The sequence below is a fragment of the Bombina bombina genome, chromosome 4, assembly GCF_027579735.1.
Source record: "Bombina bombina isolate aBomBom1 chromosome 4, aBomBom1.pri, whole genome shotgun sequence".
NCBI lineage: Eukaryota > Metazoa > Chordata > Amphibia > Anura > Bombinatoridae > Bombina > Bombina bombina.
Window position 1 is genome coordinate 1,176,886,971 of NC_069502.1, and position 22,087 is coordinate 1,176,909,057.

A 22,087-nucleotide genomic window follows, 5' to 3' on the forward strand; every position below is an offset into this window, starting at 1 on the left:
CAGCTTTCCAATTTACTTCTATTGATCTAATTTGTTTCATTCTCTTGAGATCCTTTGTTGAAAAGCATATATAGATATGCTCAGTGGCTGGTGATTGGTGGCTGCACATAGATGCCTCGTGTGATTGGCTCACCCATGTGTATTGCTATTTTCTTCAACAAAGGATATCTAAAGAATTAAGCAAATTAGATAATAGAAGTAAATTGGAATGTTGTTTAAAATTGTATTCTATATCTGAATCATGAAAGAAAAAATTTGGGTTTCAAGTCCCTTCCATGAAAAAAGGAAGAATTATAGGAATTCTAAAAGAATGCCAGCTAAAACATTGTTTCTGACATCAGGAAAGAAAAAAAAAAACTTTCCAAATTTTGTGACAGATTTTTCTTATAATAGGATTACAGGCCTTGATTAAGGGAGCAACTACACTATTAGACCAAAACCTCTTTGTTTAAAAAATAGGAGATAAATCCCCAATCCTTCAATTTGATGAATAACACCTTTTGTCCCTTGCAAGTGTCTGCATTTAACTGCTTGAAACTTGACAGCCATCAACTCAGTAATAACGGAGTAGATATACTCTTTAAATTTAGGAAACAGTTCTGAAGAACTCCCAGCGCTCTGCTGTAGGGGCAGTGTTGCAGGATCCAGTCTAGAATTAGACAGTGCATGTTTTGCATAGTTGAGCAGGGACACACACCAAAACATAACTCAGAAGGAGAGTCAGCTTATTATTATCTAGAGACTTGAGCTGTGCCAGATTGCTCCATAGTTAGTGTAGGAGAGTAAAAATAGAAGCAAGTATCTATAGATAGGAGCACAGAATGAAGGCAAACAAATGGTAAACCCCAGGTGGGGAACACAGAATTGATGGCACAATGTAAAAATTGAAATCCCTGTGCTGTCACCAAAAGCACAATTTAAAATCTTTAATAATGCTTATTTTAATGATTTTAATATACTGTATCAAATAAAGGATTAAAATAGATAATTTTAAGCAAGCTTTCATAGGTGTCTTACCCCTACACCGGTCCTGAAGACAGCTTTCTGTGGCAGAAAATGGCAGGAGCGCTCTTCTTGAAGCATTTTGGAACCAAAATGCCTCAGTACTGTATAAATAAGCTGTTCTTTTAGTCAAAAAACAGGAACCAGAGAGCTGCACTACTGTGACCAGTAACTCCTGTTTGCACTAAAGCCAATTGCTGTAAATGTTTTACTTTGTTTAAAAAAAAAAAGTGCATGAAACTGTTGTAGAAGTTGGTTGCTTGTATGTGTCTATGCCCACAGGCTATGGGAAGCTTGTGTACATGTTCAAATTAACAGCCGCTGGGCTATAAAGGTGCAATGTACTTACCTGTAAGCACCTTTGTCCTCTGTGCTTACCTCAGCTGCAGACAAATGCTTCCAGTAGACAGGCCCATCAAAGGCAGTGCACGCACAGTGCACAGGATCCCACAAGTAACAACATTCTACATCCCACGGGATTGAAAGATACATTTCACCTGGAGAGGGCTGTGGATCACACAAACAGCAGCACCCTGTAGACCAGGGAACTGGCAGATACATCTGCATTACACGTAGGAGGACAGTGATTTTCGCACTGGGAAACTATTTTTCACTGCCTTGCTCTGACTCTTTGTCTAACCTTCTGTCCTTCGTAGGCACTCTGAGGAAGAAATAGATCACAGATCAGTTAGATAACCCATAATAACAATGAGTAGATCAACACTTCAGAATTTAATCCACTTCATCTAGGAGGCAAAAAATTATTTATGCTTACCAGATAAATTACTTTCTTACATGGTGGTGAGAGTCCATGAGTCATGACATGTGGGATTCAACTCCTGACCACTAGGAGGAAGCAAAAATACTTAATATACCAAGAGCTTTTAATCCCTCACTCTTCCCTGTACACCCCAGTCTAACGTACAGCCAAAAACAGGAGAATAACAGAAAAGTAGGAAAAGACAACACAGGATGAATGAGGTGCAAATTAAAACTCCTGCCAACTGAAAAAATAAAATTTGATTGGGTCTCGTGGACTTGCATCGATGAAAGAAAGTAATTTAGGTAAGCAAAAAATTTGAAGTCCACGAGAAATAAGAATTGACAAAATTAAAGCAGGCACCTATTTACCAGACACTGCGGACTGGAGGACTTTCATGCCAAAACCTGCCTCAGATGAGGCAAAAACATCAAAATGGTAAAACTTTGTGAAAGTGTGTAAAGAAGACCAGGTTGCTGCTTTTCAAATCTGTTTCACAGAAGCCTCATTTATAAATGCCCAAGAAATGGAAACTGTTCTAGTAGAATGGGCCATAATGTATTTTGGTGCCTCCAAGTAAGTTTTTTTAATTAAATGCTTTAACCAAGAATCTAAAGTATCAGCTGTAGCCTTTTGGCCCTTACATGAACCACATAAATGAACAAATAAATTAATATATTGTCTAAAGTCCTTATTAGCTTGTAAATAAAACTTTAGAGTTCTTACCACATTTAAATTTAGTAAAAGTCTCTCCTTAGAATTCTTTTTGGTTGGCACACAAAGAAGAAACTTATTTCTTGATTGTTGTTTTTTGGAGACACTACCTTAAGGGCTCGATTTATCAAACCCTACGGCTGCAAGTTCTCACAAGAACTTGCTCGCCGTGATTTATCAAGCAGCGGTCACCAGACCGCTGCTTCCCTAAGCTCTTCGCCACCTCTAAGGTGGCAAAATTCAATCTCCTCGGTCGAGTCCGACCGAGGACATTGACAGCTCCTGCCCGCGTGTGATTGGCTGTGCGCGGGCAGGGGGCGGGATTGCACGCAAGCGCAAAATTACGCTCGTGTGCAATGGAAAATACCTGCGGGTAATTTCGCCCTGCCACAGGCGAGCTGAGGCGTACAGGGGCACGTATACGTGCCCCTGTACGCCACAGCATCAATAAATTTAGCCCTTAGTAGAAATCTATACTTAGTGTAATACAGCCTTATCTTGATGAAAAATAACATATGGGACTTTGCAATAGACATCAGACAATTCAGAAACTCTTCTGGCAAAAGAAATTGCTAAGAGAAACAATACTTTTCAAGACAGAAGCTAAATATCTAAATCAAGCATGGGCTGCTCGAAACCAAATTAAGGTTCCAAGGAGGAGAGATTGTCTCAGTGGTCAACTCATCAAGATCGCCCTCACAATTAATATTGTTTTATACACTCACACACACACACACTGTATTTATATGTATATAATCTATACACTCTGCTTAATGAAAGCAATTTAAAACCAATGAAGGGCTGAATGGTTGCCTTTAGGCCTGAGGATAGACACCCATGGTAACATTTTAGAAGGGTGACATTTTTATTTGGTATTTTGTTTTCAACTGATACTGAATACTGAGAAGCCAGACACACACTTTTTAGAACACATCAAGGGGCATATGTATACAGATGATGTTGACAAATCCAAAAGCTAAGCTTGAGGGCATGAGGGACACAGTAACATTGAAAGCAAAACAGGCCACCTTTTACTTTGGGATGAAACTGGTAATATTGAAGCTGCAACAAATGACTGTTATCTTGCACAGGGGTCAGCATTCTGCAGAGGAGCTGGCCTACTGACCATAAATTAATAGAAATATAGACACAACCCTTTGATTAACAGACCGCACATACTATTGGGAGTATAAAATAAAGTAATTGGGCTTATCCTACTACAAGATTGTTTCACAAACATCCTTTAATTGGCTGGGACTATTTTCCTTTGTGTCTACATATGTATTTCCCTTGCAAACCTCATTCCCAGCTATCTCTGGAAGAACTAAAAGGAATTCCAATCAGAGAGAAAGCAGGAAGCTGACTCTTGCCAATATGAAAGAAATGAATTTATCAGGTAAGTTCTTTATAAATTATGTTTTCTTTCATGTAATTGGTCCATGAGCTAGTGACGTATGGGATAGCAATACCCAAGATGTGGAACTCCACGCAAGAGTCACTAGAGAGGGAGGGATAAAAATAAAAACAGTCATTTTCCGTTGAAAAAATTAATCCACAACCCAAAATATAAGTTTATTCTCTTAAATGAAAGTAAAAAACTTAAATCAAAAGAAGAATCAAACTGAAACAGCTGCCTGAAGAACTCTTCTACCAAATACTGCTTCTGAAGAAGCAAATACATCAAAATGGTAGAATTTAGTAAATGTATGCAAAGAAGACCAAGTAGCAGCTTTGCAAATCTGATCAACTGAAGCTTCATTCTTAAAAGCCCAGGAAGTGGAAACTGATCTAGTAGAATGAGCTGTAATTCTCTGAGGCGGGGCTTTGACCCGACTCTAAATAGGCTTGATGAATCAAAAGCTTAAACCAGCGAAACCAAAAAAAACGGCAGAAGCCTTCTGAGCTTTTCTAGGAACCAGAAAAGCTAACAAATAGACTAGAAGTCTTCCTGAAATCTTTAGTAGCTTCAACATAATATTTCAGAGCTCTCACCACATCCAAAGAATGTAATAGATCTCTCCAAAGAATTTTAGGATTAGGACACAAGGAAGGATCAACAATTCTCTATTAATGTTGTTAGAATTCACTAACCTTAGGTAAGAATTTAAATAAAGTCCACAAACCTGCCTTATCCTGAGTGAAAAATCAGAAAAGGAGATTCACAAGAGGAGAGCGGTATAATTCAGAAACTCTTCTAGCAGAAGAGATGGCCAAAAGAAACACACTTTCCCAAGAAGTAGTTTAATGTCCAAAGAATGCATAGGCACAAGACGGATGAGCCTGGTATAGCCCTCAAAACCAAATTAAGGACTCCAAAGGGAGAAAATTGATTTAATGACAGGCTTGATACGAACCAAAGTCTGCACAAAACAATGGAATTATCAGGAAATTTTAGCAATCTTTCGGTGAAATAAAACAGAAAGAGCAAAGATTTGTCCTTTCAAGGGAACTTGCAGACAAACCTTTATTCAACCATCCTGAAGAAACTGAAACGATTCTAGGAATTCTAAAAGAATGCCAAGAGAATTTATGAGATTTTCTGAGAAACAGATTTACAAGCCTGTAACATAGTATTAATCACAGAGTAAAAAAAACCCTCTATAACTAAGCCTCTAAGCGTTTCAATTTCCATACCTTCAAATTTAATGATTTGAGATTGCTGATGGAAAAAACGGACCTTGAGATAGAAAGTCCTGGCCTTAAATGGAAGTGGCAAGGTTGGGCAACTGGGACATCCGAATAAGATCCACATACCAAAACCTGTGAGGGCCATGCTGTAGCCACCAGCAGGCACAAACGATTGCTCCATGATGATTTTGGAGATCAATTCTTGGAAGAAGAACTAGAGGCGGGAAAATATAAGCCAGTTTATAGACACCAAGGAATTGTCAACGCATCCACTGCTTCCCTCCGCCTGAAGATCCCTGGACCTAGACAGGTACCTGTGAAGTTTCTTGTTTAGGATGAGATGCCATCAGATTTATTTCTGGAAGCCCCCACATCTGAACAACTTGAGAAAACACATCTGGATGGAGAGACCATTCTCCCGGATGTAAAGTCTGACGACTGAGGTATCCGCTTCCCAATTGTCTATACCTGGGATATGAACCGCAGAAATTAGACAGGAGCTGGATTCCGCCCAAACAAGTATCTGAGAAATCTTCGTTCATAGCTTGAGGACTGAGAGTCCCACCCTGATGATTGACATATGCCAAAGTTGTGATATTGTCTGTCTGAAAGCAAAAGAATGGTTCTCTTCTTCAACAGAGTTCCTAAATAATTATTGGCAATCTCGCCTCTTGAGATTTCCAAACCCCCTGAGCTGTCAGAGATCCTCATAACAGCTCCCCCATACTGAAAGACTCGCATCTGTTGTGATCACAGTCCAGGTTGGACGAACTAAAGAGGCCCCTTGAATTATACGATTGTGATCTAACCACCAAATCAGAGAAAGTTGAACATTGGGATTTAAGGATATTAATTGTGATATCCTTGTATAATCCTTAGTCCAGAATAGTCCTTATAGTCACCATTTTGAAAGTTGGTACTCTTACATATCGATTCAAATTTTTTAGATCCAAAACTGGTCTGAATGAATTTTCTTTCTTTGGGACAATGAATAGATTTGAATAAAACCCCAAACCCTGTTCCTGAAACGGACTGGCATGATTACCCCTAAAAACTTCAGGTCTGAAACACACTTCAGGAAGCCTGAGCCTTTACTGGGCTTGCTGGAAGGCGGTCTTACTTCTGAATCCTATTCTGTACCCCTGAGAGACAATACTCTGAATCCAATGATTTTGATCAAATTGATCCAAACATCTTTGAAAAATCTTAATCTAGCCCCCTAACAGCTGAAGCTGGAATAAGGGCCCACACCTTCATGCAGACTTAGGGGCTGGCTTTAATCTCTTAAATGGCTTGGATTTATTCCAATTTGAAGAAGGCTTCCAATTTGGAAACAGATTCTTTGGGGGCAGATATAGGTTTCTGTTCCGTTTTTTGTTGAAAGGAACAAAAACGGTTAGAAGTTTAGATTCACCTTCCCTCCAGTGAAAGTTGAAATTATTGAATCCAACTGAGAACCAAATAATTTATTACCTTGGAAAGAAAGACATAGCAACCTGGACTTAGAAGTCAAATCAGCATTCCAAGATTTAAGCCATAAAGCTCTTCTAGCTAAAATAGACATAGATTTAACTTCAAATTTGATGATATCAAAAATGGCATCACAAATGAAATTATTAGCATGTTGAATCAAGTTAACCATGCTAGACAAATTATGATCCGATACTTGTTGCGCTAAATTTTCCAACCAAAAAAATTGAAGCAGCTGCAACATCAGCCAAAGAAATTGCAGGCCTAAAAAGATGACCTGAATAAAAATAAGCTTTCCTTAGATAAGATTCAAGTTTCCTATCTAAAGGATCTTTAAAAGAAGTACTATCTTCCGTAGGAATAGTAGTACGTTAGCAAGAGTAGAGAGAGCCCCAACAATTTTGGGGATCTTTTCCCAAAACTCCGATCTAACTGCTGGCAAAGGATACAATTTTTTAAACCTTGAAGAAGGAATAAAGAAGTACCAGTCCTATCAGGATCTGGGAAAAACCTCTGGAACAACCACACGTTTACAAGTTTTAATATCAAGAGGACTAGTCTCCTCAATATCCAATATGATCAACACTTCTTAAACAAAGAACGAATGTACTCTATTTTAAATAAATAAGTAGATTTGTCAGTGTCAATATCTGAGGAAGGATCTTCTGGATCAGATAGCTCCTCATCAGAGGAGGATAATTCAGTATATGTTGGTTATTGAAATTTCATCAACTTTATGAGAAGTTTTAAAAGACCATTACATTTATTAGAAGGGTGGGATGGCAGACAAGCCTTCTGAATAGAATCAGGCAATAAATTCTTATAAATTCACAGGTATATCATGTACATTAGATGCTAAAAGAACAGCAACAGGCAATGTACTATTACTGATGGACACATTCTCTGCATGTAAAAGTTTATCATGACAATTTATTACAAACCACAGCTGGAGATATAATCTCCACAAGATTACAACAAATTTACTTAGCTTTGGTAGAACTGTTATCAGTCAGCAGGGTTCCAACAGTGATTTCTGAGACAGGATCAGATTGAGACATCTTGCAAATGTAAGAGAAAAAACAACATATAAAGCAAAATGATCAATTTCCTTATATGGCAGTTTCAAAAATGGTAAAAAATGCAAACAGCATAGCCCTCTGATAGATAAAAAAAGGCAAGAGGCCATATAGGAATGGGGTTTAAAATAATGAAAATATTTGGCGGCAAGTATGACGCACAAACAGACAGAGAATTTTTTTTTGGCACTAACAACATCCGGAAATGATACACTCGAGTCATTGAAGACAACAACCTTGTGAAGGACTTGACGTTGACAAAGATGCTGGAAATGACGAATTTGCGTCAATCGAACGTAACTTCCTCGCCAACAAAAATCTTGCGAAAAAAATAATACAATATAGTTTGGCATTTCGCACCCTCGCGAGCCTAATTCTGCCCGTGAATTAAAATGACAGTCAATTGAAAAAAAGACTATACCCCAGGTTACAAATACATTTTCCTAAAAAATGCATTTCCCAGATATGAATCTGACAGTCTGCAAAAGGAAATATACTGAAACCTGAATCATGGCAAATATAAGTACAAGCTATTCTGCTGGAAACGCGTATGCTTATCTATACAGCTGTTACTCTGAACTTTTTTGCTTTTAAATACCATTATGGGTGAATAAACATTAAGTTTTATATAACTTGGATATTGCTCAGTCCCCTTTTTTTCTTTTGCTTAAATATAAGTACAATACATATATTTAGAACTTTATATAAATACATAAAGTGCCAAACCATAGTTGAGAGTGTCTTAAGTAATGAAAACATACTTACCAAAAGACACCCATCCACAAATAGCAGATAGCCAAACCAGTACTGAAACAGTTATCAGTAGAGGTAATGGAATATGAGAGTATATCGTCAATCTTAAAAGGGAGGTAGGAGATGAATCTCTACGACCGATAACAGAGAACCTATGAAATAGATCTCCTGTGAGGAAAAACCATTGCATTCAATATGGTGATACTCCCTTCACATCCCTCTGGCATTCACTGTTACTCTGAGAGGAATTGGGCTTCAAAATGCTGAGAAGCACATATCAACGTAGAAATCTTAGCACAAACTCACTTCACCACCTCCATAGGAGGCAAAGTTTGTAAAACTGAATTGTGGGTGTGGTGAGGGGTGTATTTATAGGCATTTTGAGGTTTGGGAAACTTTGCCCCTCCTGGTAGGATTGTATATCTCATACTTCACTAGCTCATGGACTCTTGTCATATACATGAAAGAAATCATATTTAAGTAAGGAGGGAAAATACATGATATATTTGAAGGTGAACAGGAACAAAATATATCTCCTTTAACAAAGATATAAGTCATAGAAGAAACTACTAAGAAGGAAAATAAATGTCAGCAAACTTGCAAAGAGCCCCCATCTAAAAAACAAGGGACAAATGTTCAATTTCAGATGTCTTTCATAAACTGGTCATTTTGGGCACTATTTAATTACACACAATTGGCAATGCATCTATTGATATTCAATTTAGTTCAGCCTGTGTATATTGCCAATTAATTGCACAAATCTGTTTCTACTCTCTACATTCTATTACCCTGTATTCCATGTATAGTGACGGTAGAATTTTAGGCAAGAAGAGGTTTATTTTGTTTCATTTATTTACTTTGTATATATGCCTATATTAATGTTATGTTTCTTTTTTTTAGGGCTATTACTTGAAGAGAAGTGAACTTTGTACAGTCACTTCAAGAAATAGTCGGCTAGATTACGAGTTTGTGCGTTTTAAGGTAAAAAAGCAGTGTTACAGGTCCTAACGCTGCTTTTTTTACGCCCGCTGCTATTTCGAGTCTTGCAGGTATAGGTGTACCGCACAGCTTATTTGGCCTTACCGCAAACCAACTTACGTAAAGTTCGTAAACCCTTTTTTTCTATGGACTTCCATAGCGCCGGTATTACGAGTCTGTCCTGGGAGGCCAAAATGTGAGCGGTACAGCCTCCACCGACAAGATTCCTAACGCATTTTAAATTCAGTAGTTATGAGTTTTACACTACAACGCTGTAGCATAGGAACTCATAACTAAAGTGCTAAAAAGTACACTAAACTCTCTAAACCGAGGCCCTCCCGCACCGCAAACCCTATAATACATTTTTAACCCTAATCTGCCTCTCCAGACATCGCTCGCCACTAGATGTAATCATATTAACCCCTAAACCGCCGCCTCCCCACTCCCGCCTCGCAAAACACTAGTTAAATAGTATTAACCCCTAATCTGCCGCCCCTAACATCGCTGCCACCTACATTATACTTATTAACCCCTAATCTTCTGCTCCGGACATCGCTGCAACCTACATTATATTTATTAACCCCTAATCTGCTGCCCCCAACATCGCCGCCACCTACCTACATTTATTAACCCCTAATCTGCCGTCCCCAACGTCGCCGCCACTATTCTAAATTTATTAACCCCTTTAAACCTAAGTCTAACCCTAACACCCCCTAACTTTAATATAATTTAAATAAATCTAAATAAAATTCCTATCATTAACTACATTATTCCTATTTAAAACTAAATACTTACCTATAACATAAACCCTAAACTAGCTAACACCCTAGCTAGCTTAGGGTTTATTTTTATTTTACAGGCAAGTTTTTATTTATTTTAACTAGGTAGAATAGGTACTAAATAGTTATTAACTATTTAATAACTACCTAGTTAAAATAAATACAAATTTACCTGTAAAATAAAACCTAACCTATGTTACAATAACACCTAACACTACACTACAATTAAATAAATTACCTACATTAAAATACAATTAAATAAATTAAATTAGCTAAATTACAAAATAAAAACCACTAAATTACAGAAAATAAAAAACAAATTACAGATCTTTAAACTAATTACACCTAGCCTAAACTAAACTAAAATAGCCCTTAAATGGGCCTTTTGCGGGGGAATTGCCCCAAAGAAATCGGCTCTTTTACCCCGTAAAAAAAAAAAATACAAACAACCCCCCAACAGTAAAACCCACCACCCACACAAGCCAACCCCCCAAATAAAAGCCTAACAAAAAAAAACCTAAGCTCCCCCATTGCCCTGATTAGAGCATTTGGATGGGCATTGCCCTTAAAAGGGCATTTAGCTCTATTGCTGCCCAAAGCCCTAACCTAAAAAATAAACCCACCCAATACACCCTTAAAAAATCCTAACACTAACCCCCGAAGATTCACTTACCAGGAGAAGTCTTCATCCAAGCGGCAAGAGGTCCTCAACGAAGCCGGCAGAAGTGGTCCTCCAGACGGGCAGAAGTGGTCCTCCAGACGGGCAGAAGACTTCATCCAGACGGCATCTTCTATCTTCACTCTTCCGATGCGGAGCGGCACCATCTTCAAGACATTCGGCGCGGAGCATCCTCTTCAAACGGCGTCTTCTTCGGAATGAATATCTCTTTAAGTGACGTCATCCAAGATGGCGTCCCTTAGATTCCGATTGGCTGATGAATTTCTATCAGCCAATAGGAATTAAGGTAGAAAAAATCCTATTGGCTGATGCAATCAGTCAATAGGATTGAGCTGGCATTCTATTGGCATGCTCAATCCTATTGGCTGATTAGAGTATGGATGTGAATGAATGGTTTTATTTCAGGTTGCCCCACTCACAGAAGAAACTATAATGTGAGCAGTACAATGTTATGATCATAAGTGATTTAATGATCAAAGAGGGGAATGTTGTATTTTTTGAACACACCTAACTTTAACATAAGACTGTTATTTCCATGGACATTATTGGATATTGAAATGCTAAGGGACATTTGTCTACAACATCAAGGATACAAAGGGTTAAATACAGACTGACCTACAGTTACCAGCTTTTCCAGTTCAGAGGTGACAAGACAAAGTTAGGTGAAAACCAGTTGGAAATCTGATCAACCACTGTATGTAAACAATGCCTCAAAAGAAGAAAGGATTCACAAACACATTTTACAACTCTTACAAACAGTTAGCATCTCACAGGTGGTGTCATAAACTACAAGGTCCTGATTTTATCTCTGTTCCTACCACCATAGCCTAAGACTGTAAAAAAACAATTTCCACAGCAACCAATGAATCAGGAAAAAAGTTTAACAAACTTGTCTTTTATTAATCCATTTCAGCTTATACAAAGCAATGGCACACAGCAGCATAAAGCGACGTTTCGGGCTGTTAACCCTTACTCATGCTCATTTGGAACTACCAATAGCCTAAGACGTGACATTCTACCCCACTGATCTAAGCATGTCATCTTGTCTCTGACTGAGGACTTTACAGCTAAGTGTGGGCTGGGGCTGTGTGAGAGAATGAATGACTATATAAGTCAGTTGCCAATGTATGTAGGCTAAGCTGTCTTCCTCACTCACCTTTTCCCTTCCATCTCTCTCTCCCCCCCCTTCCCTTTCCTTCCCTTACATTAGTCAGTAACTTGTTTCTATGTAAATACTTATTTTCCTGTCTAATAAAAGAAATAATTTCAAACAAGCAGCGTCCTGATTTTCCTAATATAAAAGTAATATTAGTGAGGAAACAGTAACTAAAAAGTTAGCAGATTCTACAGATCTTTATTACTATAAATACAGTTGTAAAAAAACCTACTGTTAATCTTTAATGGGAGGCCAGCCTATGTATCTGGAAGGAAGTATGGGAACTTCCCTACGACCACCAGAGGCCCAGAGACACCAAAACCCTTAGTAAGAGAATTACATGGCTAACATCCACTCCCCTGCCCTCTCTTGCAGGAAACAATCCATTGAGAGCAATTAGAATCTTAAGCGGAACACCTCTCTTTGCCAACCTCCATAAAAATAAGGCAAATTACTACTAAGAGGGTAGGGGAAGTGGGAGGGATATTTAATTGTTTTGTTTGGGGAGTCTTTGTCTCCTCCTGGTGGCCAGGTGAAATATTTCCTATAGGTTTTGATGAATTTGTGGATGTGTATTTGCATTGTAACTAACAGCGGAGGATATACTGAAAGAGTACTTCAGCATGGCCAAACAGGAGGAAGCAAATTAAACTTCCCAGCAACATCCGTGGCAGGTTTGTGACCACAACTCCAGAGAGAAGATTTACATTACACAGCCAAGAATCCTACTATTTGGGGTTAAACTCCAATTTACAATCCAAGTACAGAGCCCTTTTGTCTTAGCCTGACTCCTCGACTAGGCAAATAAATACTGTGAGGGAACAGGAAGTAGGAGACATATTAAAGCTTTTAATGTAGGGTGATTTTCGTGGACTCTCACCACCATTAGAAAGAAAAATGGGTGTGGATTCAGGGTAAGTGGGAAAGATTCAAAGCTTTGGTGTCTTGGGACTTTTTGCCTCCTCCTAGTGGACTGGAGGGTAATTCCCACATGAGTATCGTGGATCTGAAAAAAGAATTAAAAGGGCTTAAAGAGTGTCCAAACTGCACTAAAAGGTGTTTGGTGTAAGTGCAGATGATCCCAGGCTATATGAATTATGTGTATATGTTCAGGCTTTTAGCCAGTGGGTCCATCTGATGTAGGGCAAGCACAGTGCCAAAGATCTTACAAGGAGCAGAACACTGGAGACTAGGGTATTGGCAGATAAATCCACATTTCACCTCTGAGGCGTGTAGGAAATTCAACATTTGGAGAACATTTTCATTGCCTGGCTGAAACTCCTGTCTTCCCGTTTGTCCTTCATAGGCACTATAAAGGGTAAATTGGGTCTCAGGTGAGTAAGCACTTCAGAATTTACCTCACTCCATCTTGACTGAGGAATTCTGGGAGAGTAGGTGGGATTAAAGCAAGTATGTAGGGGTGTTTTTGCCTTCACCTAGTTGACTGGAATGCTATCCCACCTGTGATGATCTTGATCTCACCATCTTATGAAAGAAATAGATGTTATGGTTTATGGTTAAATATTTTTAGTTAAGTTTAAGATGGTATAGAATCCTACAAAGTACTCTTAGAATATTAGTGTTAATGCAAGCTTTAAAAAAAAAAAAAAAAAAAAAAATTTCTTTACATTGTGTGCCAGCTTTTTTCCCTACAAACTAAACTGACTTACTCTTCACAGCAACGTCTGCTTACTGCTGCTCGATAGTCAATTCTAGCCCACAACTGATCCCTCAATTTGAGAAAGCTTGCGAATAGTTTCCTCCAATTCTTCCCCAAAGCCCATGGAAAAATTTCATATTTTGACTCTTCCTCATCCTCTTCCACTGTGTTGGCTAAATACCTACAAAAAATGTAGAGTGGATCTACTACATTACACTAACATGCCATATTGTCATATGTCATACCAGAATAAGTTGCATTTAAATAAAATTTACATTATTACAAGTTTAACACTAATAAATATAACATTCTTTAAAGTGATGGTGAATTTGCCTCCATAACTTTACATATTCTGAAAGCTCTTGTCATTACTAGTATATTGATGTGCTTATTTTTTTCCAAACTCAATTAAACTTCTAAAAATCAGCGTTTTTTTCAGGCTCCGTTACCTGATTCAATGCAGCCCCTGTCAGAGATTTTCTGATTGTGGTATTTGATTGGCATCTCTTTCAGCCAATAGGAGCCTCACCATGCGCCCCATGGATTTTACTCATAGCACGCTCCCGTGCTTGTAACTCTGCCTGGAAGTAAAACTGTGCATGCGCAACTCAATACGCTATTTGTGCAACTAAATACCTGTACCCGTTAGCAGCCTCCCTGTTTTAGTTGTGCAAATAGCGTATTGCGTTGCGCATGCGCAGTTGCACTTTAAGTAGTCTACCCCTTTACCAGCACCCCACTCTGTCTGCAAAGTGCCCTTCTCTATAAGCATGCTGTAATAAGTGCAGCATCTCTCTCTGTCACCATGATGCTGTTCTTTTGACATGTGGCTAAGATAATGTGATGATAAAAAAAAAAATGATACCCAAATGCACCCCACACTAGTTTTTCTAATAAGCAGTAGTGATGCAGACACACTTAGTAGTGTAAAGATTAAGTTCACAAAAATACAGTGGTGTCTTTGGAGGTCTTAAATAGAGAACAATCAAATAATTGAAATCCTTGGCCTTTCTGCTGCTACATTTGATACTAAACAAACTATCTGCTTTTTACCTTCTGCTTATTGCCTGTTCATAGCTTGCAGCTAGTTCCTCAGATACTTGGCATAAATGCTTTTCCATCCCGGTTTCTCCTTGCAATATTGTGGGTGATTGACTGGTTTTAATCGGCTGAAATGTCTTTCAGTACACTGCTTGCAAGCTCTTCAAAGTCTGATAAGTTCCATATTGCTAGTATATGTCTCATCACATTGGAATCTGTCAAATTTAAGCTGCCCTTCCTAGATGCTGCTACACCTTGGATTGTTGCCTTGTGAAACTGGAGGAATCTTAAGTGTTAACCCTTTCAGCTCTGGATTGCTTACATTGAGGCTGCTAACGGGTACAGGTATTTTGCGCAAATAGCGTATTGAGTTGCGCATGCGCAGTTTTACTTCCAGGCAGAGTTACAAGCACAGGAGCGTGCTGTGAGTAAAATCCATGGGGCACATGGTGAGGCTGCTATTGGCTGAAAGAGATGCCAATCAAATACCACAATCAGAAAATCTCTGACAGGGGGCTGCATTGAATCAGGTAACGGAGCCTGAAAAAAATGCTGGATTTTTTAGAAGTTTAATTGAGTTTTTGAAAAAAATAAGCACATCAATATACTAGTAATGACAAGAGCTTTCAGAATATGTAAAGTTATGGAGGCAAATTTACCATCACTTTAAGTATAATGGAAAAAAAAATTAGACAAAAAAAGACAGAAAGTTGCCATGGTGTGGTGAAAATTTTAAAATGCTGAAAATTAAAAACACCAACACTTATTATCCTTAGAAGTTGAGGAAGACCAATGGCACTACTTGAAGTAATATATAGCTCCAATGTCCCCTATGTATCCTCTAAATAAGATTGGCAATAAGAAGTCTATCTTAGCGATATAGGGGCTTTGTAGTAAATTCAACTTACAAGAATATAAAGAGAGGTGAAGAGACCAACTCTTTAGAGAGACTACATATAGCACTCAAGGGGTTAAATGGGGTATGGCAGTTCATAGATTGAGTACAGACATAATACACAATTTTCAGCCGTAAGGATGAATAGACAAAGGGGGAAAAGATGTGAAAACATTTTTAGGGGTTCAACTAAATTAAAATATAACCTTTATTAAATAAAAAACACAATTAAAATAGAAGTGAAATGTAAACATAAATTATGCTTATCTAATAATTTCATTTCCCTCGAGGGGAGGAGAGTCCACGGCTTCATTTATTACTATTGGGAATTAAGAACCTGGCCACCAGGAGGAGGCAAAGACACCCCAGCCAAAGGCTTAAATACCTCCCCCCCTTCCCTCATCCCCCAGACATTCTAACGGAGATACGGGCGTGAGCCGTGGACTCTCCTCCCCTCAATGGAAATGAAATTATCATGTAAGCATAATTTATGTTTTCCATCTAAAGGGGAGGAGAATCCACAGCTTCATTCATTACGATTGGGAAGATATACCCAAGATCTAGAGGACACTGAATGAAACCGGGAGGGTAAAAGGCAGACCCTAATCTGAGGGCACCACAGCCTGCAAAATTTTTCTCCCACAAACAGGTTCCGCAGAAGCAAAAACATCAAATTAGTAAAACTTTGTAAAAGTGTGTAAGGAAGACCAGGTAGTCATATAGGCATCATTCTTGAAGGCCCAAGAAGAAGCCACAGCTCTAGTTGAATGAGCCATGATCCTCTGAGGAGGCTTATGTCCCACTGTCTCATAAGCCAAGCGAATCAAGCTCCTCAACCAAAAAGACAAAGAAGTAGCAGAGGCCCTTTGCCCCTTGCGCTTCCCAGAATACACCACAAAAAGATATGTAGACTGTCTGAAATCCTTTGTAGCCTGAAGATAGAACTTCAAGGCACGAACGACATTGAGGTTATGAAGTAACCTCTTCTTTGAAGAAGAAGGGTTAGGACACAAAGAAGGAACAACTATTTCCTGATTGATGTTACGATTAGACACCACCTTGGGGAGAAACCCCAACCCAGTACGAAGTACAGCCTTATCCGCATGAAACACCAGATAAGGAGGATTACATTGCAAGGCAGCTAGTTCAGATGCTCTGCGTGCCGATGCAATAGCCAACAGGAAGAGAACCTTCCAGGACAGAATCTTAATGTCTATGGAATGCATAGGTTCAAACGGAACCCTCTGCAAAACCTTAAGGACTAAGTTTAAGCTCCAAGGTGAAGCAGACTGTCTAAAGACAGGCCTGATTCTAGACAGAGCCTGAACAAAAGATTGAATGTCAGGGAGCTCAGCGAATCTCCTATGCATCAAAACTGATAATGCCAAAATCTGTCCCTTTAAGGAACTAGCGGCAAGACCCTTCTCCAAACCATCTTAGAGAAAGGACAGAATCCTGGATACCTTCACCTTTTGCTAAGAAAATCCATGCTTCTCACACCAGGGCAAGTAAGTCCTCCACACCTTATGGTAGATGTGACGAGTGACTGGCTTCCTTGCCTGATTTAGATTATCAATCACACTTTCTGAAAAGCATCTCTTGGCTAAGACTAGGCGTTCAATCTCCACGCAGTCAGCCTCCAAGAATCTAGATTTCAATGTTGAAAGGGGCCCTGTGACAGCAGATCCCTGCAACAGGGTAACCTCCACGGCGGAGAGGATGACATCCCCACCAGATCCGCAAACCACGTCCTCTGTGGCCATGGAGGAGCAATCAGAATGGCTGGGGCCCGCTCCTGTTTGATGCGAGGTAGAAGTGGTAACGGTGGAAAAATATAAGCTAGGCTGAATCCCCAAGGAACCACTAAGGCACCTATCAGCTTTGCTTGGGGATCCCTGGACCTCAACCTGTATCGAGGTAGCTTGCAATTGAGCCTGGACGCCATGAGATCTAGCTCCGGCGCTCCCAATCTGTGACAAATCTCCGCAAACACCTCAGGGTGAAGAGACCATTACCCGGATGAAAGGATTGTCTGCTGAGAAAGTCCATTTCCCAGTTGTCTACACCTGGTATGTGAATCGCTGAGAGGGAGCAGTCGTGGGACTCCGCCCACTCCAGAATCCGAGACACCTCTTTCATTGCGAGGAAGTTCCTTGCACCCCCCTGATGATTGATGTAAGCCACCGAGGTAAAGTTGTCAGTCTGGAATCTGATGAAATTGACCGACTACAGAGAAGGCCATGCCTTCAGAGCATTGTAAATTGCTTGTAGTTCTAGGACGTTGATAAGAAGGAGAGACTCCTCCCTGGACCACTTTCGTTGTGCCATCCTGGCACCCCAAACAGCTCCCCATCCTGTCAGACTGGCGTCCGTGGTCACAATCTCACAGGAAAGTCGCAAGAAGGATGTCCCCATGGACAGTTGCTCCGGACGAATCCACCAAGAGAGGGAGTTCCGAGTCCGAGAATCCATGGATATCAGCTGTGATAGATCTGAATGATTACCGTTCCACTGTCTCAACATGCACAATTGAAGTGGTCTGAGATGGAACCTGGCGAATGGGATGACATCTATGCTTGACACCATGAGACATGTCACCTCCATACATTGAGCCACCGACGGGCTTGTGGAGGACTGAAGGGCAAGACAGGTGGACGCAAGCTTCCTGTGCTGCTGATCTGTGAGAAATATCTTCATGGACATAGAGTCTATTATCGTGCCCAGCAACTCCACCCTGTTGCTGGGAACCAGGGAACTCTTTCCTGCGTTGATCTTCCAACCGTGAGAATGGTTGAGCAGAAGAAGAAGAGCCCTCGAATGATCCTCTGCGAGGCCGAGCGGCGGCGCCTGAAATAGGATGTCGTCCAGGTAAGGCGCCACCGCAATGCCCCTGGATCTGGCCACTGCAAGCAGCGCCCCCAGAACCTTCGTGAAGGCTATTGGGGCCGTCGCCATACCAAAAGGAAGGGCCACTAACTGGAAGTGTTGGTCCAGAAACGCAAATCTTAGGAACCTGAAGTGGTCCCTGTGAATTGGCACATGAAGGTAAGCGTCCTTCAAGTCTACAGTTGTCATGAACTGTCCCTCTTGAACTAGGGGCAGAATAGATCTGATTGTTTCCATTTTGAATGATGGCACACCCAAACTTGTTTAAACACTTCAGGTCCAGAATCGGGCGGAACGTGCCCTCCTTCTTTGGAACTACAAAAAGGATGGAATAGTACCCTAGACCCCTTTCTGCTAGGGGTACTGATATGATACCCTGAGAGAGGCGAGATCTCTCACACACTCTAGAAAGGCCTCTCTCTTCTCCGGTCTTGAAGACAGGTTTGACAGGAGGAATCTGCCCTCGAGCATATGGGATCTGAACCCTATCCTGTAACCCTGGGAGACCACTTCTAGAACCCAAGGGTCCTGAACGTCCTGCAACCATGCGTCTGAGAATAGAGATAATCTGCCCCCTATGTGATCCAGAGACCGGTCGGGGGCCGCCCCTTCATGCCGATTTCGTCTCGGTGGACTTCTTGCTCTGCTTAGACTTGTTCTAAGATTGAGCCGGCTTCCAAGATCCCTTAGACTGGTCCACTTTTGCGGTGGGTTGCTGGCGCTGGACCTTGTCCGCACGAAAGGGACGAAAAGTAGATCCCTTAAGCTTAGCCTTCTTATCCTGCGGTAGGAAAGCTCCCTTGCCTCCCGTAACTGTGGATATGATTGAATCCAATCCTGGACCGAACAGGAACTTTCCTTGAAAAGGCAGGGAAAACAGCCTCGATTTAGAGGTCATGTCCGCAGACCAAGATTTTAGCCACAGAGCCCTGCACGCTAAAACAGAAAAACCTGACACCTTGGCATTCATTCGAATTTGCATATTGGCATCACAGATGAAAGAATTGGCGACCTTCAGCACCTTAATCTTCTCCTGTATCTTTTTCATGGATGTCTCCCCCTCGACCATTTCACACAGGAATTCACACCAATATGTTGCAGCTCCAGCAACGGCCGCTACTGGCTGAAAAACAAACCCGTGTGCTGAAACATCTTTCTCAACATGTTTTCCAGCTTTTTATTCATGGGCTCTTTAAACGACGAACTACCCTCGAGGGGGATAGTCGTCAGCTTTGCGAGCGTAGAGATAGCCCCATCCACCTTAGGGATGGTCCCTCACATCTCATGCTGGCAGTCCGGAACTGGGAACGGTTTTAAAGGAAGAAGAAGGGGAAAAGGAAGAACCTAATCGCTCCCATTCGTTCTTAATAATATTAGCCATCTTAACGGGAACCGGGAAAGACTGAGGTACTACCCTGTCTTCGTATACCTTGTCAAGCTTAGGAATCGCAGGTTCCTCTGGTATCTTTAGGTTCCGGAACCTCCAGAGTAGCAAGCACCTGCGACAGCAGAAAGCACAAATTCAACTTTCTAAATCTATAACCAGGCTCCTCCGCCACTGGAGGTTTAGATGACACAGACTCCGACCCAGAGTCGGAGTGGGCCTCGTAATCGTATAGAGCCTCTGGATCTTCCATCGCGAGGACAAACCCTGGGCCGGGCCACTATGATAAACCCTACCTTTGCGCTTAGCAGAACGTGGTAAGGCATGGATCACTTTCGAAACTGCCGATTCCAGTTGGTTTTGCAAAGTCTGAAGGCCAACGATTCTCTCCCGAAGGAGTAACGGTTTTAACTTTATCAAGGCATGTGGAACATAGTTGAGCAGGCACAGGAATGAAACTTTGTTAAGGAGGGAGAGCCCTTTAACGCATCCTCCATCGCTTGCGCTTTTGGGTAGACTAACTTAATTTACAAAAAAGGCACCTTTATACCACCAATGGCCGGGGTACTCAGCACCTCCTAGGACCTGGACTACAGAAACCACTACGTCTCCTGCGGCACAGACCAACAGAGAAGGATAGACACACCCAGTCACATGGAATGCCTGACAGGCCCGCCCCTGCACTAGGGAAAAACACACCAAATATGGCCTGAAAGTCCCACACATTGCCAGAGCCTCATCTTGCACATAATGCAGCAATGACACAATAAACAATATCATGTATAAACCCCCCTGTTCAATAATCCCCCTTCCAGGAATATTAACCCTTGATTCTGTAAAGATAAAAAGGCACCACACTGTGACCCTGACTTCTATGTTATCATTATTAATAAAAAATGAAATGATCTTACCAGAATCTACGCAGTGGAACAGGAACACGACCCTTCAAGTGTGACAGGTTAGTAGGCTACACTTTATTTTACATCATAATTACTTCACATTTAAAGATCAATTTTAATTGCCGACCCAGGGTACAGCTATGGGCACAGCATGTGCGCCTTCATATGGAAACTTGTTTTTGGGATGGTGGGAGATGAGCACGGTATTCTCAGACACTTATGATATATACACCCAACACATCCCACTTTGGATTTGCTATATAGATGACATCTTGTTCATCTGGGAAGACTCAGAGGATTTACTCAAAGAATTTATGATCACCCTTAACAACAACAATCTTAATTTGAAGTTAACTTATGAGTATAACCATCAACGAGAAAACTTCCTAGACCTGCAAATTCATGCAGATCAGCAGGGTCAAATAAGTACCACACTCTATAGGAAAGCCACAGCTACTAACACCCTATTACATCATACAAGTGCCCACGCTCCTTGTACCCTGAGTGCTATTCCCAAAGGTGAATTTACAAGACTGAGAAGAAATTGCTCCAATATAGGAGTATATAAACAGGAAGCAAAAAAATTAAGTAGTAGATAACAGGACAAAGGATACAGTAAACGTTTGATCAAAAGGGCAAACACACAAGTTATCAAAATGGAACGCCGAATTCTGTTACAACCACAACTTAAAAAACCAATAACAAACCAAGATTAATCACAACATTCAATCCTCAAATTAGACAAGTTACTAAAATAATAAATCAAAATTGGCACATATTATTAAATGATCCCCTCCTAGCGAGTCAGAATGGTGATAAAGTATCAATTGAATATAGGAGACCTAACAATCTTAAAGACACCTTGGTGAACAGCCACTATATCCATATACCAAGAAAAATCAGTCAATCCACAGGCATGTTTCAATGTGGAACATGTAGCACATGTCCTAAGGTGTGGAAAAATCAAAGAAATCCACAACAAATATGGAAAAAAAACATATACTTCCAGCACATTTTTCCTGTACAACAATAGGAGTGGTCTATGCCCTGCAATGTCCATGTACATTGTTTTACGTCGGGATGACATCACGACAAGTAAGAACAAGAATCATGGAACACAGCAGAAACATCCGAAATGCCAAGAAAGATTTGGATAAAAATAAAACAATAACAAGTGTTGCTAAACATTTCTTCCATAAACATGATAGCAATGATATCTGCTTAAGTTTACAGTATTACAACAAGTCAATCTAGGGATTAGAGGCGGTGACATAGAACAAACGCTACTGAGGATGGAATGTAAATGGGTACATTTATTGAACAGCGG

General features: G+C 40.5%; 1 protein-coding gene across 1 annotated transcript in view; it reads right to left on the bottom strand.

Moving 5' to 3' along the window:
* The window catches only part of SPDYA (speedy/RINGO cell cycle regulator family member A), a 504,065-nt gene that overhangs the window by 51,834 nt on the left and 430,144 nt on the right, over positions 1-22,087 (bottom strand). The window contains 1 exon segment of the mRNA XM_053712806.1: positions 13,662-13,836. Coding sequence (XP_053568781.1) covers positions 13,662-13,836 — 175 coding nt within the window.